The sequence below is a fragment of the Lemur catta genome, chromosome 12 (genome assembly GCF_020740605.2).
Source record: "Lemur catta isolate mLemCat1 chromosome 12, mLemCat1.pri, whole genome shotgun sequence".
NCBI classification, from domain to species: Eukaryota; Metazoa; Chordata; class Mammalia; order Primates; family Lemuridae; genus Lemur; species Lemur catta.
This window is the reverse complement of record NC_059139.1, coordinates 42,345,960-42,373,569: the sequence shown is the minus strand read 5'-3', so window position 1 is coordinate 42,373,569 and position 27,610 is coordinate 42,345,960. Positions and strand designations below refer to the sequence as shown.

Sequence of the window (27,610 nt, the reverse complement as noted above, 5' to 3'; positions counted from 1 at the left end):
TAAATTATATTTCGGTAAAGTTTACTAATAATCAATTTAACTGTTTTCTGGATTGGATGCAATTTTATCACATGGTCTGCAGAGAGGCAGGTGCATTCTCAAGCAGGCTGACTGTCACACGTGGAACTCAATGGCCCTTCAGGACCCTATTAAGAGAAAGGCAATTCCTTCGCATATACAAGCCACCCTCGACTCACCAGTCAGGGCTCCTCCCAGGCTCCCTCGCCGCAGCTGTCTGCCATCCTCACTCAGCTGTCTTTTATACTTCAGTGATTTTCCGGGGCCAGAAGCCACATCTGGGTTGCTGCATTTCCGAAACGGCATGGGTGGAGGGGACAGTATGTGGTCAAGCTGCAGAGAGAAGAATGGCATCATTTGCTGGGGACACGAAACACAACCCAGAAGGAAATACCATCCACTCACACTTTCTTCCTTTCTTTCCCTTCTCCAAACCTCTTTCTCCCTAACTGTTTTTAGTTTGGCTAGATTACAGAATTCAGGACTTCACTATTGTGTTTTCCATCTGCAAGAGTCTGGCTTGCTGCAAATCTCAATAGCAGTGTTTTTCAAGCTATGGGTTTTAACACACGCGTAGGTCATGAAATCAAGTTCAGTACACTGAACAGTATTTTTTTAATGCAACAGAACAGAAATTATCAGAGTCTAACAAAGAAAGAGAAGGTATGGTTTCATGAAATTTTTGATTCAGTTATGCATGTTTGTTTGTGTCCTGGGTCACTATATATAAAATATGTGTTTCTGTAGGCTATGGTTCCCCCCAAAATTGAAGAATATTGCAGTATAGAGAAGCCAATAGATCCTTTCTTGAGTTGGTTACAAAAGAAAATTCACATATTGCTCACAAATATATGTACAGGAGAGAAATTTCTAAGCACCACAGCCCTTAATAGAAATCAACACGTTCCTACATCACTTTATAGCTTTTTAAAAGAAAACCTGTCACGAGAACCAGACAAACCAAAGTCACTTCAAGAGACAGCTTTCTATAAAAGAATCCCTTGTGTCACAACACTTATTTCCAGATGTGCTCTGCTTTTATAAGAAAGCCTCTTACACTTGCATCGTGCCATACTTCCTGAAATGTTCACCTTTCAGTGGACGTAGGAATATATATGTGTCTAGGCAGTTAAGGACAAAAATACTCATGTGCATATATACATATGTCCAGATAGTTATTAAGGACCAAAAAAGAAAAGCAAAAATATATTCAGATACTCATGAAAATCCCAACTGCCACATAAAAGGTCTAACTTTCTAGAAATTTAAGAACAGAAAAGACTTGGGTAACACTGCTGCTCAAAACCAGGTATTTTAAGGAATATTTTCCTGAGACTTATTTTGTTTTCATGGCGAAAAGAGGTGGACTACCTGTCTGAATTTTTTCAAATTAAGACTACCACAGATGTGTTTGTAAGAAAAAGAAATTTGGAGTCTAGGTCATCCATTTGTCCATCTATACATGGCAGCATATTCAAAATCACTACATGCACAAAAAAAAAAAAAAAAAAAAAAAGGCCCTGCCTGTGAGTAGCCCCTCCCAAGTTAATTGATAGGACAGATCTCATTGGCTCAACTGTTAACAGATGTCAACTTACCCCCTAGCTCAGCTGTATTCATTAGGAACACCAAATAGCTGGTTTCCAACACTTTTCTATGAGTACCATCTCAAACACATTGCCAGTTAGTATCTTAGAGAGAGACCCTTGAAGAACTAACTGCCCAACCACTCCAGGATCAAAACCACATCAGCAGGGAAAAGGAATTCCTGAGTGCAAATTTTTAAAAAATCCTTTGAATAAGGAGTTGTACTGATTATATTTGTTGAGGCTGCTATACATTACATCAGTGTCCTACCTAGGAGGGACTCCAAGGGGAAATTGCTGTCTGGCCTCAGACATTTTGCCCTTAAATCTTATGGACAATGAAATGTAACCAGAGAAACATGAACAGTTACATACATCAGCTACTAGAAAATGCAGAATCCAATCACTGGTCCATCTGTAGTCAGATCATTTTTCCCTCCTGCTTGGCTCAATTTTTTTTCTCATTTTTTTTTTCTTTTCCTACCAATTTTTTTTTTTACTTTGAAAATTTTCAGAAAAAAATTTGCAACCACGGAAAAGTTGTATGCCTAGTACAATGAACACCCACATTCCCTTTACCAATGGCAAGTTAACCTTTTGCCACACTGCTTTTGCTCTCTCTGTACACACATGAGCATGCACACAGTGAATAATAGTTGTAGACAGCATGCATCTTTGCCCCTAAGTACTTCAACATACCTCTTCTAAGAACAAGGACATTCTCTGAAATTCTCCTATCCTGTATTCTACATATTCTTATACGGTGTCTCAAATCTTTTGTGATCAAGGTGAAGTGTAAATACTAGGAAAAATGTAAACTAAGATTATATCATGTTGATTTAGCATTAAAAATTTGTTCTTTTTTAGGGAAAACTTGCAGCCACAAGGTGGCAATATGCCACAGACATTCAACAAAACGTCCCATAATAGCTATTAGTCCTTAGCAAACGCACCAAGCATGAATGGCCACCCCTCAAGGCAATCAAGCAAGTTAGGGTCTGTTCTACTTATTTTCCCTTAATTACTAGTGGCAGCTACATAAAATACAAATATTTATTGTTTAAGGTTCATCAGCTTCTGCTACTTATTTTTCTCTTGAAGTTAAATTTTTCAGCTTGTAGAATTACAATTAATTACTCTGGGGGAAGATTGTTATGTCACAAATTAACAGAGGGTGGAAACATAAGCAGAAAAATGAAGATAATTCCTAAATAGGAATGTGATTTTCTTACATATTTCCTACAAAGCCATAAAAGACATGAAACAAATGTGGAAGAAAGAGAAAGAAATGAAGGAGAAAACGTAGGGAAAAGAAAAAAAAATCTATTTCGCCACATATCACATATATATGGCCACAAGCTATTAGTCCATACGCCAGGGTTTTTAATCAGAATCACAACCTCAAGAGAGGAGTATTATTTTTAAGTCTGGGAAAATTGAGGCAGTGAACTGTGAGGGCTGCAAACATTTCAAGCACAATGTGAGTAGAAAACCTATAAGCATAGTGCAATGTTCCAAGATCCCATTTCCTTCTCCACATCAAATCACACTCCCAACAGGGCTCTCTCTAAATAGATCATTTTTCCAAATTTGCTCCGTTGTCAGTGGCTCTACTATTCTTTCTACAATTAGTCAAAGCTTCTCAAAATGGTCTACTGCTGCCCTGCAATTTTTCATTTTTTGTCCTGATTCAAACACTCATGATCCCTTTAAAAACATTTCATCACACCCTGGAGCTCATGGTAGACATCAAACATGTCACTTTGGACACTGTCCTTTAAATGATTTCAATCTAGTGTTTTCCAACTTTTCCAAACTCCCCAAGTCTTCACACTACAAGGAGTTTAAGTAAAGACAGAGGTTGTCTTGAAACTTTCACTGACGTTCAAGGTCACCTAAGCCTTGGCTTATTATACTTGCTTTACACAACTCTGATTTCCCACCCTAAGCAGACAGTGGACACCTAGAGGGCCAGATCCTACTGCCTTTGCCACAAAGTATCCTGGACTGAAACATAACTTCCCCGAAATGTATCCTTCCCTCAATTTACCAACAGCAAATATTCACTTACGGTGACTGGACTTGTTAAGTACTTGCTATGTTAGTTTTCACAACCTCCTTTAGTTCCCTGAAAAGCCACAGAACAGTTTGAAAAGTTGTATTTGCATATTACTGAATTTACAAGTCAGACAGAAGGGGCATAGCACACCACCTACATGTGAATGCTGTACAGTGCTCTTGCTAGCAGTTTATCACAGGAAACATCCTAAGGGACAAAAGGTGTGTAACCAAGTAAGTTTGATGCAGACTCCGGGGAAGGTTTCCAAAATTATCCGTCCTGTAGAAGTGCTGATCACCAGAATTCTACACCCGTATTTTCTACAGTTATCATCCCCACCTATTATATGGTCTTTTTCAAATTATCAGGCTGAGAAAAACAGAAGAATCCACCACAATTACATTATGGCTTCAGCCACATCAATGAAGATGAATTAAAAGGACAGAGTTAATAACAATGTATTTATATTGTATTCTGAAAAATCACTAAGGAAGTAGACTTTAAGTGTTCTTACCACAAAAAAGTAATGCATGTTAATTAGCTCGATTTAGCCACTCCACTAAGTATACATATTTCAAGACATCATATTGTACATGACATATGACATGTACATGACATGTCAATTAAAAATGTGTCTAAAGAATAGTAAAAGTAAAGGCAAATCACTTGAGAGGCTCAATCTAATGTTGTTTAGTGTCTCTGCCATCATTGTCACCACTATGTTCAAACACAAACCACAGGTTTCTTTTTCTATGGTTATAGTCCCTAGTATATATGTCATCTGTCCATCTCTAAAAAGGCATATTACATCATCAACATTGAACTTTCAGCCTTCTTAACTGATGATTTTCTCCAACCTCATCTTTCATGTCCAACCACATTAGTTCTCTAATTCATAATTTCTAAATATTAACAATGATCCCACAAACAGAAAAAGAAGAATTTTTCTGATTTCAGTAAATGGCAACTCTTTTTTTCTAGCTATCGAGGTCACAAACCTTACAGGGTAATCTAACCTTCTCTCACTCCATACGCAACCAGCAAATTCTCTAGCTCAACCTCCCAAATAGTAACATATCCAAGAATCCAATCACTTCACCACTTCTAGTGCTACCACCCTTGTTCCTTGTGGCCTACAAGGTCTCACTACCCTCTACTCCCACCTTACTGATCCCAGCTGCTGCCACTCCACTCAATCCAGCTTCGTCTCTTGCCAGACTTTGATGTACCAGGCATCTTCCCACCCAGGGCCTCTCCTTTACCTTTTCTTCTACTTGTCACAATTTCCAGGTATTAGTTACCCTTCCCCCTCTGGGTCTCTATTCAAATGTCACTCTTCCCAGGAAGCCCTCTGTAACTGCCTATGCAAAACAGCACACCAACCACTTTATTCCCTTTTCTCTAATTTTTCTTCATAGACTCTATATGAGATCTTTTGTCACTTGTCTCTTGCTGTTCTTCCTCTGCTAAAATGTTACATGAAATTATGTACTAGTCTGTTTTGTCCACTGTTCCATCTCTAAAAGGCACCCTTTAAATATTTGTGCAAAGAACAAATGAATTGCAAATCTCTGGCATCTAGTAAAAAAAAAAATATAACAGGAAGAAATAGAGAACACATGCCATAAAAGGCTCTTATTGTTGAAAAAATAGAAAAAAATTATATTAAATGTTACGGTGAAACACTAAAGTGAGTTTCTAGTATTTTAACAAAACTGCATACTTCATATATGAAAAAGATCTTTAGGTTAAGGCAAACCATATCTTTTCAAAGAATCTTTTCTATGTACCAAACTAATATGCTAATTTTTGAATGCGGCTACCTCTGAAGGTGATTCCTAAATAATGAATTATTCTACTTTTTAACTGTATCCCTGCTAGCATATTCACCTGCCTAACAATCCAGCCTTTTCCTACCCCATTCCTGTCTTCTGTAATTCCGTATTCATTCCCTAAGACGTGGCACATGCATTTTAAAGACCCATCCAGAATGCATGTGCCCTAAGGCCAAAGTTCATTAGTTCAAAGTGATCACCAGTGTCTTCCGCATACATAATGAGGGCTTCCCTGCAAAGTCCTCTTTATGCTTTAAAAAAAAAAGAGAGAGACTGATTAGTACCATAGATTATGAAGACATTGTTCAGTTGTTCTGTTTCTTGATATTAAATACTCTAAAAGAAACCAAAGTTACAAAACTATAAGTATAAAACTATAAACTATGTTTATAATCTTAATTAACTGCTCTGTGTTTTCCTCATCCTCACCACCCAATGAAGAATCAAACTGGCAACCTGAAATGACTTCACTATATTTCAAAATTGGATTTCAGTTACTTTTAAAACCAAAGCCTACAATCAGTATTTTAAAAACTGATAGAACAGACTTCTATAGTTAAGAGTCATTATTAGATTCCTACTAATTCCAGAGCAGTTAGGAGCTCAGACTAGAGCCAACACTTACTATATTAATTGAAATATTTATTTTTGTGCCTGTTTCCTCATCCCCAAAATGTCAGTAACAGCAGTTTCTATTTCCTGAGGTGGTAGTGAGGAATAAGAGTTCACGTATGTGAAGCCTGTAAAACAGTTCCTGGCACACAAAGGCGAACAGTGAACGACCGCTGTGGTCATCATTACTGTTCCCAAATGCGAAGTCACCTCATCCATTATCCAGGTAAACATCTCTGTGTGTACGTGATCATAAATGTTTTGCAAGGAAATTAAACTGATTGCAATGTTACAGAGGTTTTACCTTGTTTTTTGCCTTTACAGCTAAAGTGAGAATTTAATCAAAACTGCTTTAAAATTATTTCAGGCTGTAATGCCTGTGCTCTGGAGCATAGAACCCTGGGCGTGATCGCCCACGCTACGGCAGAGCGGCACAGTGGTAAGGAGCCTGTTCCCATGTGAGCTGTCAGGGACAGAATCCCAAGGCCAAGCGCTGGGCAAGCTACTTCTCTTTGAAGTATGGACCTCGGCAGTGAAGAGGATGCACCGAGATGTGTGAAAAGCTGGCACAGATACGCACTCAATAGCCAGTAATATTGATAACTGTCATCACCATCCTAGGCTTAGCCGAAGTGTCCCCTCCCTCAGCCCGCTGACTGGCACAGCCTGTGGTTCTCCACTTACCTGGCGCCTCCGAGTGGCACCTCTCAGGCCCCCTTACCTCCTTCTCCACACCAGAGAATATAGGAAACAAGAACACTATTATTCTCTGCACTGCCTGAGGAATATGCAAGGCCGATTCCCTGGCATCCTAAAATCTAACCATAGATTGAGTCAGATCACCGAGAGAGCTACAATCCTGAGCACAACGTACTGGGGGGCCTATTTAATTGATTTTGCTGGCATTCATTTTGGATTATGCCACCCAGAATGCATTCTTCCATTTAATGATAATGTGAGAAATGGCCCTATAAACCCTGGCACTCCGCTCTCTAAACATGCAAGGAAGTGGGCCTATATTACCCAGTGCCCTCCTTGTCAAGACTCATCTCTTTTTATAGAGATTTATTAAGCAGCTGTGTGCCTGGCATCGCTCTGGGCACACCAGTGGGCAACAAGGCAATGAACAAAACAGCCAAAAATCCCTGCCCACTGGGAGCTTCATTGCAGTTAGGGAGACACACACCTGGAGGAAATCCTTTCAGTTCTCTGCACTGGAATTAGTTCCGGAATTAGTTGTGCTTCTGCTGGATTATCGTCTGTTTTCATCCTGAGAATCCTGTCAGCCACTTAACCAGTCATGTTTCTCTACCTACTTTAGTCACTAGAAATCCCCAGGCAAAGCTTGCAGCCCACCGCCAGCAAGCGTGCCAAGTCCCATCTCTAATCGAGACCTCATGGACCCACATGCTGTACTAACCTTTGTCCAGATTTCACCTTACCTTCTAAATCAGTGGTTCTCAATGGCTGGCAATTTTTGCCCCCCTCATTACCCCCACTCCCAACCAGGGACATGTGGCAATGTTTGGAACCATTTTTGTTTGTTAAAATTTGGGATGGGGGTTGCTATCGGGAATGCTACTAAATAGCCTACAATGCACAGGACAGCCACCCACAGCGAAGAATTACCCAGCCCAAAACTTCAATCACACCAGTGTTAAGAACCCTGGGCTTTGGCTGGGCGTGGTGGCTCAGGCCTATAATCCCAGCACTCTGGGAGACCAAGGCAGGAGGATTCACTGGAGGTCAGGAGTTTGCGAGCAGCCTCAGGAAGAGCGAGACCCCATCTCTACTAAAAATAGAAAGAAATTAGCCAGACAACTAAAAACAGAAAAAAATAGTTGGGAGTGGTGGCTCATGCCTGCAGTCCGAGCTACTCAGGAGGCTGAGGCTCAAGGATCACTTGAGACCAGGAGTCCGAGGCTGCTGTGAGCTAGGCTGACACCACGGCACTCTAACCTAGGCAACAGAGAGAGATTCTGTCTCAAAAAAAAAAAAAAAAAAAAAAAAAAAAAAAGAACCCTGGCTTTACCTTACTTTCCTTTTTGTCTATCTTCACCTATTTCTAAGTTATTTACCTTGCTGACTTATGTATTGCTACAGGCCATCCTTAAAGCCTTTTGAGAACAATAACAGGGGCAAAGAGCATAGATAGAATCTTAGCAAAAATTGTGTCAACAGGAGTTGGTAAGAAAGTAATTTCCCAAGCAACATTAATTTACCCAAACTATTTTTCCTGTTTATCAGAATTCACTTTCTCAATGAATGTCTATGTTGTAAAAAAATACATCAATAGAATGTATTTACACTGGAAAATGTACTAACTACCAACATCATTTTCCATCTTTGGTTTGGTAATTAATTCTTTGAATCCCAAACTTCAATTAGCAATATAAAAAGTATTTCAGAAACATCCTAAAATACATTATTAGATCAAACTACAGTGAAATGCACCTAAACAGAGCTGTACCACTATATCCATTTCTTAAGAAAATTGATTTTCTTTGTTCCCTTCCAAGAGAAATATGTAAATTAGCACTTTGATACCACTGTCTCACTTGTCTGTCAACTCAACTTCAAGAAAGTCAATTCCTTTGCTTATAAACATCTACACACACACACACACACACAATCAGCAATACAATATCATTACAGCCCCAAAGACAGAGCACCACATAGCACACATATAATGTAACGTGTACATTAGGCGATAAATTCCAGTCTAAATACATAAAACAGTCAAGGCTAATATTACTTTACAGTTTTTAAAAACATAGCAATTATGTATGTAAGTTTTCAGACAATGAGTCACTTCTGAAAGTTTGCTAACAGTGACACTTAGAAAACACAGGGAATATACTAATTTGACTTTGCATATGTATCACCTGTTTTCCTGTCACTTTAATATTCTAGATGTTTCCCTGACCTTTATTTAGGGATCTGATCTGTGCCTGAAGTTGTTTACTTATCTGAAGTCATTAAATTCCCCTGATACCATCATGTCCCCATGAGCAACATAACTAAAGATTCTGACTGTGGTTAATGAGCGAGAAGAGAATATACTTCTCAGCCGTCGTCTTCCCCTGTTTAAAGTCAGAAGGGAATATTCCCACACGACACCACTGAACCTACATCATGTGCCCGCTCTTCCCATGGGCAGAGTAGACTCCAGTTAGGTAGTATTATCATTCCCATTTTACCAACAAGGAAACAGATTCAGAAATATTAATCCTTCAAAGTTATCAGCTCATTAGAAGGCACCACGTGGAATCAAGCTTGAGATTCCTAACTCCAAAGCCCACATTCCTTTCCCTGTTCCCAAGTGTCTCCCAGAGAGGGCTGGTGGTGGCGAAGCTCCCAAAGCCCTGCAAAGTTAACCTTAACTTCCCCTGATTCTCAGACTCTGGTGTCAGCCAACTCAACTGGTCCCGTTCAGTCCTAATTGGTGGGTTACACAAGCTGTTTCTAGGGCTTCCGTAGCTAACATCTTTAAGTGAGAATTACAGAATCACAAACTATTAGCAGTGGAAAGGACCAAAAAAATCATCTGTAGTCTAATGTCCTGATTTTATTGGAAGACTGAGGTCCAGATGACCCAAGTCAACTGCTGAGGTTGACAAAGATATTTAAAAGCTGGTGCATAAATCCAGACCAGAACCCAAATGCCCGACCTACAATCCACTGTCCACTGCACTGTGTTCCCAAAACCACTTTGTGCTTCCTGCAACCCCACCATATTCCTCACTCTAGTATATTCATTTTATATGATTTCCTCTGGTTGTCAATTCATACATGCTTTATCAACCCACAGTTGTTTCACAAAAATGTTTTAGACCAATACCCACTAAGGATCCAACACTCTGCTAAGGGCTGCAGCTAGAGAACAGAAAGTACCCGTCTTCCTCAGGGTACTTCTATCCCAGCCCACAGACACAAAACCACAACCAAAAAACAACACAGCAAACGTGCGGGTAGAGTTAGCTACAAAGGGACTGCAGGGCTTTCAGCAGAGCTGTGGTCCAGCACCTAATTCATTCTCATGCTTACTGTTGGCTGAGCTGTGCTCCTATCACTTAACGCCTGGACTTGCATTGACTCAGATTACGTTCTTCTTGGGTACCCAGAAGCCAGTCAGGAAGGTGCACAGAGTGGTGTCTTAACACATGCTACATTCCCCCCTCTGACTTGGGGCTTTGCAAACCCTTCACCATATTCTAAGAGACAAAAGAGACAAAACGGAGTCTGCTCCAGCCCCTTGTCACCACACATCATGACGGGCCCATGAGATCCTAAACATCTGTCCTTTTCTAGGCACCAACTGCTCCTCCATGGGCCGGGTGCTCTAGGAGTCACACACAGAGGGCATGGCAGCTGGCTTCCTGAAGATACCAGAAAATGGCAGCAGGGAAGGCAGTGGTTTGAGACAAGCTCACAGCTGGACTACATTCAGCCACTAAGCCATATAAAGGTGAGAAAATTTTACGTAAGGATAATTATATCCTCCTCACAGGATTCATGTCCATTAACTGATCAATATAAAGTTCCTGGCACCATACCTGGCACCTACAAGGCACTCGAACATTTATTCTCTTTCCCCATTCCCTGCCATTTCTTAGCCTAGTACATTTTGTCAGAACCATGAAAGAAAATAATCAATCGTTGCAACTTCTGTTCAATAACATCCATCAAAGCTAAAAATAAACTTTGTACAAGTTCCTGGGGAAAAAAACTTCAAAATAAACCCTTCTTATCATTAGGCAGGGATCAAACCTGCAGGTGGCAGATATAGGCCAAGAGGGTGGTTCCTAGGGGTGGAGAAGCCAGGGACCAAACAGGGGAAGGGACTGCAGGAAAACACAGAACCGCTGACAATCATGTCTATCAATCATCTGGTAACATCCTAACCACCCTTCCCCCACCAGACCAATAAAAGGAAACCACCTGGGAGTCCTTCATAACCTTCTCCATTTGTGGAGACTGACCCATTCCTCTGTCTGGAACGTATTTTTCACTTTGTGTATCTTAGCTTCCTTCTTTTCTACAATTTTGTAGCTTTCTTCCGTCTTCCTTCTTTTCTATAATGAAAGCTGTTGGTGTGGAATTGCTTCCTGTCTGTGGTCATTACATCGCACTGGCCCTGCTTGCGATTCTTCCAAGCAAGTAGCCAAAGAACCAGGACAGTATTTCTCTTTCAAAAACCCAACCCTGACATTATGAAATAATGTTTCAGCTCTTTAACTGAACAGACACCAAAAATTAATATTCATTTCATGACTTCACATTAAGAGGGAAAACGAGCTGTTTGGGCAATTCCACAGTGGATAGCTCTGACCCGAGAGGCAAAAATCAATGTTCTTAAGAAAAGCATTCTTAAGAGTTGCAAATCCTTAGCAGCTCAGGGGCCTCAACCGGTTAAAATGGAAATAATTTAGAAAGATACACAAAGCAACCACTGAGAAGTTGGCAAATGTTAGAGGGTGAAATGGCCCTGGGGGCTGGAAGGGTGGCATGCTGGCCATTCCAGTGGGTTTTAATCAGCTTTACTTCTTAAAGGGGGGAAATAACCAGAGAATATGAAGGGAATGGAGAGGAACAGGAAGGGAAGGACTGACAGAGAAGAGAAAAGGAAAAGTAGAAAGAGGAGAAAGTAACTGAGCAAGACGTTCAGAAGACCAAGCACCTGGCTTGGCTCCCAGGCTTCCCAGGCCCTGGAGCCCTTCATAACTCCAGGGTGTGCCCCACTGCAGAACCAAAGACTAATCTCTCTCTCAGCCAAAACAATACATAAGTAATTTTAATAAAATATTATTAAATAGTGGTAAATATACTCCATAATAGATTTTTAAATGCTAAGACCTTGGGGCAGCCACTCCCTGGCTCAGTGGCAGATCCATCTTACCCCTGAACCCATCTGGCAGGTCCCACCCTACTGCACCCTGCCCCCCACCCCACCCTCCTGGGTTTCCCTGGGCTGAGTCTCTGCTTCTCAATTACCAGTCTACCTGTCCTGTGCTCCCAGAACTCAAGGCCCGGGGGCTGCTGTGTGCCCAGATTCTCGCACTTGCTCCTGCCTCTGAAACACAAACTGCTGGGAACCGGACCTTGACGCAGCACCAGCCTGTACCACCAGCCTGCCCAAAGCACTGCCAAACGTCTGCCTTGCCTCTGCTGCAGGCACACACTGCATTTGGGGCTTACTTTAAAACTGGGTAATGGCGCTGGCACCCAGCTTTCCTTTCTCTGGTTCACACCAGCCCAGGGCTGAACCCCAAGTCTTCCTCCACCACCTGGACTCCCAGTCCCCAAGAGTCAGGCCAAACCTAACCTGCCACCCCCCCCCACCCCGTGAACATGAACTAGAGAAACAAGGGAAGGAGAATATGACAGGAAGACATATAAGAGGAGAAAGAGAAGATGTGCAAATGCACTGAGGAAAACAGAAGAAAAAGGAGAACAATTATTAGTTTGGTAAATTCTGCAGAAAAATAAATCCACTTAAACTTTTCTTCCTAGTCCATTAATACTGTTCACCTGGGTTATGAGCACGTAAGCAACCTGATCACACTGTCCTGAAATTCTGATTAGCTGACCAACCATCACTCAAACCTCTTCACATGTGTTTACTAGTATGTGTTTATCCACATGTGAAGATCTGCCTCCAAACAGCCTGGCCCCTCTGCCTGCCAGGAAGAGAACTCTTCTCTAGGTTTCAAAGGCACAGGGAGAATCAAGATGTTCCTCGCATCCACATGCAATCAGGAAAGGAGAAGAGTTTGCCTTTGGGTACAGGACCATAACTTCACTAATAGAGAAGCCCCAGTGTAGTAAAAACAGAAAATAACTCACTGTCGAGAGTCCCCTGTGTCTTCAAGGCAGCCCCCAGGAGCTGCATAAGCAAGCCCAGCGCAGCAACCAGAGCAGAGCTGAAGGGCTTTGAGAGTTGTAATTTTTTTTTAAAAGGAGAATATCATACATCTGTAAACAATTATTCTAAAATTATCAACAGTATACATAATCTTAGCCAATAAGAGCAGCAATTCTGTTTCCCTTCCCTATAAAAAGCAAAGGCAAAAAAACACCAATACACAACCCCAAGGAACAACGGAACAGGCCGGAGTGCTAAGCAGTCCCTACCTTGGAAGGCGCAAACAACACTGGCATCTGACGAACATCTGAAAATAGAGCAGGGTAGACGAACCCCGAAAGCAACCATACAGTCAGCGTCTGACCCAGCTCCGTCTCCCACGCTCCTCCAGGTCTTTATTTTCCCATTCCTGCCTGCGCCTCGCTGGTGAAGGGCTCTGCATTGCAGACACGTGGACCGAGAGGCTGGAACCAGGAGACAAGCTAAGGCACAAGCTTCAACATTGAGCCCAAAAACTGCCTGAGAACAGAGCGCTCCCCACTGCAGGTACAGACAGTCTTCCTTTCAATAAATCTAGGACTCCACTATTACATATAAAAGCCTGAACTTACAGTAGATCAATTAGATTTCCTCTCCTTATGTGAAGATTTGAAACAATGGATTCCTCTGTCATGTGTTTATTTAAAGATTAACAAAAATCAGTTCATGGCATGTAAAAGAAGAGCTCTGATTTATGAGGCCACACCCATTTGGCTGGTCTGACCATCGAAGCACACGGATCCCCCCGTCCTAGTGGAAGCCAGGCTGCCTCCTCACCAGGGCTCTGGATTTCTTCTTCCTCTGATTCTACATAGTCCTCTAACTCTAAAGGTTAAGGTCATCCCTCCACTGCTGAGAGGCCCCATCCCCACCAAGCGCAAACCACTATAGCTGCTAAAGGTCCATGCCTGGCCTTCACCATACATTGACATTCCAGGGATTGACCAAGCCTGTGCAACAAATAAAATTTTACTGGACCACAGCCATGCTCGTTCATTTACGTACTGTCTGCACTCTGCCTAAAATAGAGTTGTGCAGTTGCCACAGAGATCGTATAGCCCACAAGGCCTAAAATGTTTACTATCTGCCCCTTTATAGAAAAAGTTTGTGGGTGCCTGATTTATTCAATACATTCACTGCACGTGTAGTATGTGCCAAGTATGGTTTGGGGACTGTTGGTTGGGGACAGCAGTGACCAGAACAAAGTTCCTTTCTTCAGGTAGTTACAAAGGCTGTGAAAACGACAACAAGGTACGCACAGAGAATAAGGGCCACTCTATTACATGAGTGATTAAGGAAAATGGCTCTTGGGGGGAGGGGTCATTTGAACAGAGACCCAAAGGAAGGAAGGGAGTAGGCCATGCAGGGAAAAGAGGCTTCCAGAGAATAGCATGTATTAAGGCCCTGAAGTGAGAGTGAATTCAGTATGTTTGAGAAAAAGCAAACAAGGTAGCTCAGCAATGTCCCCTTTCTCCATGGTCACAACCCACCAGCCCTTCCCCAATCAGGATAGGCACCATCCTAAGCCTTCTGTGCATTACCTCATTTAATGTTTAAAGCAACCCTCCAAAGTGCTATTATTTTCACCCCCATTTCATGGATAAAGAAACTGAGGCCTAGGGAGCTTAAATGACTTACGCAAGATATCAGTGCTAGTGACTAATAAAGACTGAGACCCGTGGCTAGCTGCCAGGCTCTTCCAGTACTGGCTCCCAGTCCGTATTTACGCAGGCAGCACCGTCACCCAACCAAGGACCAACCGCTCTAAGCGACTGCTGCAGCCGGGCCAAGCTGGACGGGGAAAGAGGCTTCACTGGGCCTGCTTCCATTTCCACTCTCCACTTTTGGACCATGTTCTCACTGAACTTCTCTAATTCCTCCACTGCTAACGTTATGTAAGACTATCTCCAAAACAAACAGCCCAGCTTTGGAAGACTGTCTAACTCAAGAGAAGGAGAAAGGGAACAGCCATTTGCAGAAGGCCTTCTATAAGCCAAGCACAGATGTAATAAGCACTCTGTGGACTTCACTTCTGGGAGATGACAGTTGATGAAAATATCAAAGTAGAAATACACAGTGTCTTCTATTTGGACTTCTGCATTCCACAATGCAGGAACTGTTGGAAGAGTCCCCACAGCAGGCACGATTTAAACTGAAGAGACAGCACGTACTACACATTGCGTTCCTCGAGATCAATTGTCATCCAATATTCTGAGCCAAGACACACAGCCACATTCTCATCTCTGTTGCCTCAGAACGTGTCCCCTGATGCCTCAACCCTCCTGCTCTAAGAGTTTTCATCAGCCTCTAAATGCTTTCCTCACAAGTACAAAGATGATGTCCACGGCACAACTGTTTCATCCTAAGGCAGCCGGCTACCCACATACACACGTCGTCCCTCCCGCAGGCCTGGGGCCCTCAGGCAGGTGGGACTCCTGGTGACGTATCACTACTTCCCAGGGTTCCCAAGACAGATGTGAGGATTAATTTCCCATTGTAGCCCTAAACATAATACTACTAAGATACCTAATAACCATTCACGCAACGAAGTTCCGCGGCAATAGGCACTGGAGAGCGAGGAGCATCCCTCAATAAATGCTACCTACAAAAAACAGGATGGAAAAAAATGGCAAGACTGATGGAACATAACACCCTGCTCAGCGGGGAAAAAATAAGCAAAATGCTTTGCCGATTCTTCTATGTTAGCATTTACCTGGGAAAACATGATCTCATTCTTCATTAATACGTTGCTGCCCCCTCTGAATCCTAATCCCTTATCTGTGGCCCCCAACACTTAACAGAAGGTGTCACACAGTCAACATTTAGTATATGTGTCACATGAATAAACATCTACTCAGACTTGAGGGTATTATTAGATGACAGCTTCTCCCAGGGAGTTAAGAGATGCACCGTTGAGGAGGAGTGAAAGCCTGAAATAAAGTCAAAAGCTTCTTATAATATGTGAAATGAGAAGAGGACCGGCTAGTTAAAACTTTCCTCAAGGACAGGAAAAATCCCAGTCACTGTCTACTGCCTATCACAACCCCTTTGTGATTGTCCCAGGGCTGAGTTACTCTTCTTCCCTTTTCCTCCAAGAATTCCTGCCCCAGGGGGTCTAGAGCTCAAGGGAAATAAACACTGCTGCCCCCACGACTGAAGAAACATGTGGCTAAACAAGTGGGTGTCCTATGGGGAGGGAGACGAAAATAGCAGGATTGTCTGGAAGTATAGAATAACTTTACATTTTATATTACATAAATGATATTTCCCTAACGATGAGAACTATGTGCCATTTCCCCACTTCCCCCAGTGAATGAGAATATAGGAAAAAGAATTATTTTTGAGAACTTAGAAATGGCTATTACACAAACCACACAAATGCAATTAAGTCGTAGCAATTTTTACTTGATAAATAAAGCACTCTTCGTTACTGTACCTAAGTATAGCCAAAAAAAAAAAAAAAAAAAAAGATCTATAGGAAAAGGACAGTGAAGGTATCAATAATTTAAGACTTCAATAACTGATCCGGAAGAGAAAAGTCATCTACCTAAAACCTTTAAAGATTCTTACAATTCAGAGTCTTATGTAGTTACAATATCTCATAACCAAAATTTAATCGTTCAACAATGGTACTTAATCCGGTTATAAATAAAAGCTCAAAGCAGTTAGATGAAAGGGATCCATGAACAGCCTAAGAGTATGATGTGGCTCAGGGTGGGAAAGGCTTCAGGGTAGCTACTTGTTCAGAACAATCAAAACCTGAGAAAGGAGACTAGTGTCACAGCATTATCAACCTGGAGGACATTGTGACTACCTACATTGGCCTGTCAGGAAGTACTTTTAGAATACAGATCCCCCTTCCAATCTTTACCCCAACCTGCTATATCCCCCTGCACAGTACGTATCATCTAACGCTCTGCATATTTTACTGTTGTCTCCCACCACCCTTAGAGTATCGTGTAGGTGGAGATTTGGGTCTGTTTCATTCCCTAGAGGTTAGAAGAGTCCCTGGCACATAGTAGATGTTGTAGCCATTAGCACAGAATAGACTATTTTGGATTTTCTACCTTGTAGGTAACACAATAATAATGTGCTGTGTTTCCCCTTTGTGTTTGGATAAGGCCCCATGGCAAGGTCTGATCAATGAGTATGATGAAGCACGGGGTGTGTCTCATCCACGCTAAAGCACTTACTTGCAGGACAGACCCTCTCAGGCGCTCTTACCTAGCTCTGCTCCAGCGACTGCCTGCTTCCGACGGGAGCTGCTTGGTCAGCCTGTCCCAGAGTGAGGACACCAAGCAGCAAAGGCCCAGCCAACCCACAACAGACATAAAGCACAATTAAGAAATAAACCTCTGTGCTTTAAGCCACCGAGGATGAAGGTTGTAACCCCCCTTCCTGATGGGGTAAGGTCTCGGTAGAAATCTGCGGTTGACTGTGTCGGCTCTCCGCGCAGAGCTCACACAGCATACGGAGTTCTGAGGGGACCTGTTTACTCACAATACGCCCTGTTCTAATTCAGAACAATTCTCACGTCCTTCCTAGTACCAAGTCAAAAGCCATGTTCTTAAAGAATGCAAAAGGCAGGACAGGGAATAGGCAGAACTTTTTTAAAAATCAGCTTCACTCCCTTCTTTCCACATCTGCCTCAAGCAGTCCCGAAGAATTCTTTGATCAAAGGCAAGCGACTTAGAAGTTATGCTGTGAGGAGTGATCAATATGGCTTGTCTTGTAGATGGTTTTACTTGGAAGCCTCTAAAGAGTTTGTAACTCCTTCCAGAAAAGCACAGGGTCTCAAGGATGAAATCATCCCATCAGTATGGACCCTAGACACGGAGAGCCCGGCAGGAGAAGACAGAAGGCATCAGTGCGAGGAGGGGTGCTAAGCCAAGGGGAGACTCCCCAGGACTGGGGATTTCACAACATGCAGACAAATTCTTTGGTACTGCACTTTCCAAGAGGTGGACCTTAATAACCCTTCCCTTGCATGTGGGCTACACTTAGTGACTTGCTGCTAAGGAACAGAACACAGCATAAATGATGATGTGTGATTTCTGAGGCTTGAAACGGTACCATGTATTTTCTCTCTCTGATGCCTCATCTGGGAGAAGCTGTTGTCATGTCACGAGGACACTCAGCAGCCCAATGGGGAGGGCCATATGGTGAGGAACTGAGGATTCCTGGTGACAGGCATCACCAACGTGCCAGCAACGTGAGGGAGTCACCTCGAAAGTGGACCCTCCAGCCCCAGGCAAGCCATCAGATGACTGCAGCCCTGGCTGCACCTTCATGAATTACTTGGAGCCGGAACTACCCAGCTAAGCTGCTCTTGACATTTTTTTTTTTTGTAAGAAACAGGGGTCTTACTATGTTGTCCTATGGGCTCAAACGATCCTCCCACCTCAGCCTGTCAAGAATTTGGGACCACAGGGGCATGCCACTGTGCCCTGGGGATAATTTCTTACACAGCAAAAGGTAACTAATACATGCAGTGTCCTCTAGCCTGGGTACGTGCATGTTAAATGAGTGTTGTGTTCACAGTGACTTTATGGAATGGACTACAAAGTGACCCTATGACTCAGATATAACTGAGGGGATGCAAACATGTTTGACCAAGTACAGTATTCCCTGGAGCCTAACCCTAGGTTTTCTTGTTCATTATATTTAAGTGCACAAGAGTAGGTCCCTTCATTGCTACCTTGATCTTTTGAAAACAGCCTTGCATCTCTGTCACATGTGAAAACCACTTTAATTCACCTCTATCACACCATCTATGATAGGCCCTTCACTTCGTCATGACTCAAAAAACTCTTGAAGAACTGCAAAACAGCCAAGAAAGGAACAGACTCCTGTTAACACTATCTGAATGTGGGACTTTTATTTATATTTACTCATACTCTACCATTTTCCAAAACAGACTCAAAGGACTTAGCAGAATAGCTCTAGTAGGAATCACTTTTCCCAGTGCTGACTCACTGTCATCTTCAGCAGCTCAACCATTGTTGTTATCTTTCTACCCCCCCTCCTCAGACTTGCATCTGATTCTCTGGGTAATTTACTGTTTTATTCAACAGTAATTCAGTGACTGACCCAGAGCAAATACAACACCAGTTGTCTGTGTGTCAGCAGGCTGGGAAGCACATATAAGCCAAGGAACACACACAAAAGTACAAAACATCCTATACTACGTGGTTGCCAAAGTATTCTCCATCTCCTGGCATTTTGCATCTTTTGCCTCTTCCCTAGTGGGAGTGTAAGTGGTACAGGGAGATGACCATCAACCACTCCATGGTTTAAGTTCTGTAACCACGTTTATGCTGTCACTAACCCATCCTAGGTAAGGGCAAGGCGGGAAGGAACAATGGTATGAGGGTAGGGTAGGGTAAGGTTAAAGTAAGACAGAACTGAGGTTCACAGTGGAGTCACTGCCAACAGAAAACAGGATATCTGAAAACCAGCGATGGAAATAGGAAAAATAACTTCTTGAGATCCCCTGAATCCCATAGCTATTTGCTCTAAGATTAGATGTTCCGTATCACCCTAACTCGTAGCACTAAGAGAAACCTAACATCAGAGCCATGAAAAACAAAGGTCAGCATAAGTTCCTTTTGCCTAGATAAAAAGAAAAGCATTGTGTCACCTATGAAAGAAATGGTTTCCAATTCCATTCCAAAAGCATTTATTGAGCACTTACTCAGTGTTATAACACTATACTAGGAGTAGGCAGTGGGGGTAGAGCAATAAATAAACATAGCCTCTGCAATCAGTAATATATCTCAATCAAACAAGTGACTCTTACCCCCTTTGAGGATCTCAGATCTGTGAATCCCATTCCTTTCCCCAGATTAATATATATGCAGGGAGAAACAAAATTTTGCCAACAATTTCACAGTATCCATAAATTGTCAAGGTCCATGGATCCTAGGATAAATGTGTCTTCATCTACTAGGAGCAAAATATACGCAGAATTTTATTCATTACATAATTTGTAACATTAGATGTTAGCCCATCCTCTCTTCTAAGCAGCTGAAAACACCATCTTCAATCTTATCAAATACCAAATATCATAAAACGCAAAACATGTACATTCATGTAAAAGTAATATCTATATAAAAGTAACACTATAATATTTCTGGCATCACTTTTCATGAATAACAGTAATCAAAGTAAAATGAAATTTTTGCATGAGACCTAAATTTCTAAAATCTACATTTCTAACCCCATCCTTCTACTAAGTGTAGTTATTTTGTATGATTAATTCTGAATATAAAACATTTTCTGTCATTTCAAGAGAGCAAGTCGAGTACTTTCTCATTGGTTTCAATAGTTTAATTTTTGGCTATAATACTGGTAGAAAAAAATTTACTTGAATTTTTCCTGTTCAAAAAAAACCTCAGTTTCTCTACATAAACTGTATTTATGCTGTCAAAAAGAAAACAATGACAAGTGAATTAGGCACTAGGGATTTAAAAAATAAAATCCTCTCTCATAGTTTTTGCAGTGTCTTCCAGGAGACAGGCTCTCGGATACAGGGCAGAGGATATTCTTATGGGTGAGGCATGGAATACTAACAGGTGTCAAGTGAAAGAATGGAGGAGTAACTAGAACCAAAAGTAAAAGAATGATCCTGCACAGGGTGGGGAGAGTCAGAACACATCTAGAAAACAGGAGAGAAAGAAATATGAACTGATGTGTTTTCAGGCTTCTAAGACTGTGCTGTTGAATATAGTAGCCACTAACCATATGTGGCTATTTATATTTAGTTTAAATTAAAAATTTAGTTCCTCACTTGCACTAGCCTCATTTTAAGAGTTCAAAGCCAGCCACATGTGGGTAATGGCTACCATATTGGATATTGCAGAATATAGATCATTTCCATCATCTAAGAAAGTTCTCCTGGACAGCACTATTCTATAAAGAGAAAACACAGAAAACAATGAGAAACTACTTAGCCTTGAACAGAAAGTACATAGATTCAGAGATTGATCATTTGCAGCTAAGTTTTTCCATATAAAGGAACGTAAATTGATACAAAGGAGGTAAAAAATGGGTAAGATTCAGAATTCTGAGCACAGTGGAGAGAAGGGCCCACATTACGCAGTCCAGCCCCTGATGCACTGGACCCCATCTGAGATTCAAGTGGCTCAGGGGCTACCACACCTGTGAAAGGCCTGTGGGTTATTCTTCCCCGCCAGCCAACCACATTCTGAGTTCCTAACATCCACATATACCCTGCACAGAAAGTTCTAAAATAATAAGACACGTTTTAGCCATCAGGAACTCACTAGGGAAGGAGGGAAGAAAGGAGAAAAGGAGAGAAGGAAATATAGATGACTTTATTTGTATTTCCAGCCCACATTTCCACAGCCACATATCAAAGTCATGCTGTATTTAATCACAAGTGTCTGAGGGAAACAAGGCACATTATTTCTGTGAGACAGAATTTTGATTTTCATTCAAATATTATCTTTTCCACAAACTCATTTCATTACTTGCCTCCTAATTCTTTTGACTCATGAGTGGAGATTAGGTCTACTAGAAAACAGGAACTTTCTGGAATGCCTCAATTGTTCACTTGAAAAATTAAGGAACTGGACACATCATCTAAGTTTATTTCTCCTTTTGCTTCTCTAAGGTCTGTGATCCGACTTAGTGCTAAAAGACTCACACAGGAATAGGGGAGAATTACAAAACATGCAGATAAATACGTGGTAACAGTAACAACTTCTCATAAAAAATGCAAAGGTGACATATTGCAGAATGAGAAAAGCAATGTTTGAGCCATAATTTTTCTTAAATTTGGTAAAAAAAAGGAAGGTGACAGCAATGCTTGGATGACAGGGTTATGTATCAGTCTATTATCTTGTCATAAAAAGGCTCATAAAGGAAGTAAGCTTTTAGTTGAATACTGAAAAACACTAATGGTTTTATATTACTATATATCAGTAACTTTCAAAACTACTTAACCACAGACCACACTGAGACATTTTATTGTTCAGTAGGCATATACCACTGAAGCAAACATTTCACAAAGCAGTAATTTAGCCTTACTACCGTATGTTTTATGATATCCTCTATTATAATTTCATTTAAAAAAATACAAGTCATGACCTATTCAACTAATTTTATGACTAATTCATGGGTTCCAATCAACAGGATGAAAAATATTGCTTTACAGGGTAAGAACAACTATAGTACAAATTGGTAAATGGTCTATCTGAAGAAAGGGAACCACATTTGTAAACTTGTGTATATGTGCATGAACGACAGAGGCAGAGACACAGGGAAACAGCTGGAGGTGTTCAATGAAAAGTCTTATATGTAAATTTCTACATTTGCCAGGCAAGAAGGATCCACTTTTTGGTGGAAAATTAAAGTTGGGGCAGATTTGCCTGGCATCTCTGGAGAAAGTGGCCTTGGAAGTGGACTTGAGCTAGAAGGCCCAGCCGTGGCAACTGACGCATAACAACAAGCATACTGAAGGGAAACCCTGGATTACAGTGGTGAGGAAAGGCAGGGGGGAGACAGTGGGGAACTGCAGCACTTTCCAGTGGGAACAGAAAAAACAATTCTCACATCCTCAAACACAAGCAGAGCTTCAGGAACCGAATGGCATAATATTAAAGGAAGAAAACTAAAGGAAAGATGAGCTGGGGCAAGGACAGGGCAAGCTGATTGACCCGCGACACCAGATGGGCTGGTCCCAGCTGACCTATTTCTTTTCCTAACGAGCTAGGATGGACCATGGCTAACCACCTAGATGGAAAGGGGCAACCTCTGTCCCCATGCCGCCACACGGCCAGCTGCTGAGCCACCTGCAGATGGAGGATGCATCCGTTAGTGTTTCATTCAGTGAACCAAATGTTAATACCTACCACGTACCAGGCACCAGATGTACAAAGTTCATAAAGCATTGTCCCTGCCCTTAAGAAACCACAGTTAAAAGCCAGTGTCCTAAATAAATAACTACAGCACAAAGTGATCTGTGCTAGGACAGAGTTGTGTCCAAAGTGCTAGAGGAAGGCAGAAGGTGCAGCAAGTGGTTCTGCCTGGGTCAGCAAAGCCTTCCAGGAAGAAGAGGCCAACATTTCTAAGAAGGGGGGAGGGCGAGGGGATTGAGGATAAAAATCTACCTATCGAGTACAACGTACACTATTCTAGTGACAGTACAACAAAAGCCCTGACTTGTAATTCATCCACGTAACAAAAAACACTTGGACCCCCTAAATCTATTGGGGGGAAGAAAGCAAAGACAAGCTTCTCCACCAGAGGCAACAGCACAGGCATAGTGGGGAAGACTGAAAGTGTGTACTTCGTGGAAGGAATGATGAATACAGCGGGTTTGGGGGAGACAGTGTAGAAGAAGGAGCAGTGGGAAGGTGATAGTGCCGGTAAAGAGGCTGGGACCACTCTGTGCAGGGTCTTGTAAGCAGAGCTGACAAAGACAAGCAATATCTTAAGGACAATAGGCAACCAGACATTTTTAAGCCAAGCAATAGCACAAGTTAGGCACATGCTTCGGAAAGAGCACACAAGCAGCCGTCTAGGAGGTGAGCTAGACAGAGGAGAGAAGGCAGGAAAGCAGACCAGTGAGGAAAGCTGTTGACAAACAAGGGCCTGTGTGACAGCAGTACCCACAGGAAGGGCGGAGCACAGGTGAGCAGTCTTTGCGCCTACCTGGACGGAAGGTGAAGAACAGAAGGTCACAAACCCCCATGGGGTTCTTACTTGGAGGGAGCAGGGCTGGCTGGGGACTGGGGAGGAAAGACGGAAAAATTGTTCTTAAACACATGGAATTAAGGTTGCATTCGGGACACCCTAATGGGTTTACCAAGAAAGCAGGTGAAAATCCAACCGCGAGGGGCAGGACAGAAATCAAGCAGAGCAGTCAATGTAGCAGTCACAATAGAGAAACAATAAGACAATTACAGTGGAGACAAAGGAGAGGCCACCAATATTTAAGATAGCTAGATGACTATCAGCTAGAGGAAAAGACTGATTTTTCTTTATACAAAAAGTTAGAAGCGAAACGAGACAAAGTGGTTTTACAGAGCAAGATTAAACACCATAGGGAAATTGAGTAGAATGATGGACATTTTTTTCTTTTTTACATGTGTGTTTTAGAAATGAGCAGATATAACCTCACCAAGCAATAACATAAATGAAGGCTGTTAAAGACAGAAAACTGGATAGGTTGTCATCTCACTGGATGCTCTTGAACCTGGAATCAAGCAAACTCCCAAGAAAGGTGATGTAATTAAACTATCATGACACATTAACTAAAACACCTTGTTCTATATGCAAACGTCTGACAGATATACCCCAGTGTCTCTGCGGATAACAGCTGTTCTGATCTTTGGATATTGCTAAGCTGCACCCACTGCCACTTAATCATAAAGCATATCATAGAGAAACTGAAGCGTTAGTATGCAATTGTGCACCTCTTTGGGAGCTCCAAAATGCCTCTAAACAATTACTCATCCGTGGCTCATGCATGATGTTTTTCCATAAACAAAAACTCTGATAATTTTCAGAGGTGGGATAGTGCTTATTTTAAGTAGCAAGTATAACTAGGTCAGGCTATTAAAGACATACTTGATTAAAGTTAAAATACCTATTAAGGTTAGAATTTGATATCCACTTCTGTTGCCAGTATCTAGAAAACTTTAAAAGTCACTATCCCATTGTAGTTTCAGTTTCTTATTTTCTAAAATTTTTTTAAAGTACTGTTTTCCCTTTATTTTGGGGGGCAGTGGTAATATGTGGGCCTACAAAGTAACATGCCACGTTGGCAACCCATGTCTTCTTTCAGAATCATTGAATTACATACAGGAAAAAACACAGTAGTTAAGCATAAGGTATGTGCACATTCACATCATCAGCTTCCAGAATCTACATTTTACTCAGAGACTTTGAAAAATATTTGTAATTTAGGCTATCCTGATCATAACTGATTAATTTGAGGAAAATGTTTTACCTAACTACTGCTCAGAATCCCTTAAATTACCACTGATCAGCAATCCATCATCAGCAAATATGCTTATGTCAAATGCCCTTATAATGAGCTATCACATTTTCAAACATTTTCCTCCATTACCTAACCAGGAGATTTACACAGTGCCTACAACCTATGCGGAGGCAAGTAAATGAAATATTGGATCTCGGTTTATATGAGCAAACCCCATTCTGAACAGTAGTAGGGGGGGAACGAATGTATAAATTGAGAAAAGAATTACCTATTCATCTTCATCAATAGTTGACACCATCATCATTTGGCCTCTAAAAAAAAAAGGGATGTTTTAATTTGCTGGGAAGAATACATCTCTTCAGGGAGGAGATTTGGGGATTTGACCATGAATAATAATGAAGTGAGCAGAGTTTTCTTCATCTGTAAAATCTAGCTCTAGCCTTTCAATCCAAATGAGATTCTAAGTTGCGGATGGAGGTCAGGGATTCGATTTCAGTATTCAAGTCCATGTAGGCAACCTTCATCTATGTCAACTCGAGCTACACTTCCTCTCACTCAAATTAAACATTGAGACAAAAGAAAAAAATAAAATATTCCCATTGGTACTGGCCAGCTTGTAGCAACAATCCTAGGTTCAAAGAATAACCACTGTTCACGAGCCTGCTCATGGCACTGCCTAGAACGCTCCCCTTGCAGGAAATTCAGGCCCCCACTGAGGGGGTCTCTTCTTGTCTTTACCCCAGTCCTTTGGTTAACACAAGGCATTCTCTTGGCATCCACAGCTTGCAATAAATCATTCAGGCTCATGCCAAAGCGCGAACCTCAGCATTTATTAATTTTAAATGAGTTCTGATACCCATTATCAGTTATGGACAATGACAATATTTCTCTAAGCCCATAATTTCTTCTGAGCACCTCAGAAAGCTGCGACAAAGTAACAATACTCCTGACTTCTTGTGGCTTCCTAATCATGATGGCTTCCCCTGAGGGGGAAAAATTAAGAGGGTCCCAGAATATCATGCAAGTCAGGTAGACAGAATGAGAATCCCCGTAAAGCAGATTCAGAATAAGCAGCCCTCAATATGCAGCACTGAAGTGATGTATAAATCAATAGAGAATGATTAAAACACTGCTCTATGAAGGGCCTGCATAGTTAATATACATTTCATTAGGAGAAAAGAATCCCATAGTCAGAACTAATGCTTGGACATGTAGCTTAAGAGACGCAGAAGCAGCACCAAACTGTTTAAAAGTATAGAATTACAAAAACTAGAGATAACCAACACCATCATTTCTCGAACAAAGCCCTTCAAATGTTTCATTTGTAATGTAAATGTCCACATCAGCACATACCCCAAAGCACCTGATTTCTAATATACTCCATCATTCAAACAGATACCTCCCCTTCAAAGCCTAGCATTAATAAAAAAACTTACTATTCTTACTCAGATTCAACACAAAATCCGTATCTAAATATCCCTAAAATTGCATAATCATTGCACTCACTGGAATAAAACACACACTTACCTTATCTTTTCTTTTAAATGGACCAATTAAGCGCTGCTCCACCACTTTCCCTTTTCCAAATAGCAAATTTAAGAGCTAAATATCATGTGGTTTTGCTTCAATTAACTTCCCTGAAAATATAGTATTGTGCTTACAAACAGAGCAGAAACTATCAAAAAAGCTGACGGTACCCCAGGAACCAAAGAGCATTCAATAACCCTCCCCTCCTCGCCACACTCCACCACCCGTTTAACCCTCAGTCCCTTCCACTAGGCCCACATAGAAGGGACTGACTTTTGGGTGTTATTTCCTTAGAAAGTTATGTTTACTACTAGTGTTACAGAAAGCCACCAGGACCTTTTATTAAGGAGCATTTTGCTATGCCCTTTCAAAAGAAAATAATGTTCCTTCACCCTGTTTTCCACATTTTACTTTTAAGGGAATGTGAAAATTGGTCTCAATAAAATTCTGCTGATGGATTTGTTGTTTGTTAGCTATTTCCATAGACATCTGTACTAATGGACTTCTTTGAGCTAAACTCTAACCTTCACTATTCAAAAGAAATTCATCTCTTAAAGCCATGGCATTCCCACCATTCCTACCCAGAAATCTCACGTTCAAAAATTTAAGCTTAGTCTTTTGAAATGCACTGGAAACCTACCATACAAAGGACTAGAGAGAAAATAAATTAAAATATTCAAGATCATATTATTTATATGTCATTTAGAAGGCAAAAAGCCAGCATTGTTTAACAGTTTTGTTGACCCTAAGCAACTCAGGGTGTGCTATTCCAAAGAACTGAGGGTCCTTAAGAAGTCATCTACAGAACATCTCAACTTGATGTATTTTAGTATCTTTCTTCTTGAATTCAAATGCATCTTTATTTTTCATGGAAATTTCTATACTGTTAAAAAAAAGTTTCAGCACATACCAACAGAAGAATTTTAATTTTAGCTCATTCTATATGTGAAGCTGAGAAAGGTTCCACATCTCTCCCAGTGTGAATTTAAATGAGCAAAGTAGGCCAATGTCCACAATATTTTAGTTGCAGGAAGAAAATAACAGTAACCATTTATTTTAAATGCTTCCCACACTTCAGACACTCTACTTTTATCCTCATGA

At 41.4% G+C, this 27,610-nt stretch overlaps 1 protein-coding gene across 2 annotated transcripts in view; it reads right to left on the bottom strand.

Annotated features, from left to right (window-relative positions):
- Window positions 1-27,610, bottom strand: part of LOC123648509 (microtubule-associated serine/threonine-protein kinase 4-like) — a 287,133-nt gene that overhangs the window by 149,064 nt on the left and 110,459 nt on the right. For both annotated transcript variants that reach the window (XM_045566375.1, XM_045566377.1), the window contains exon 2: window positions 198-351. In XM_045566375.1, coding sequence (XP_045422331.1) covers window positions 198-351 — 154 coding nt within the window. The remainder of the gene's footprint in view (window positions 1-197; window positions 352-27,610) is intronic.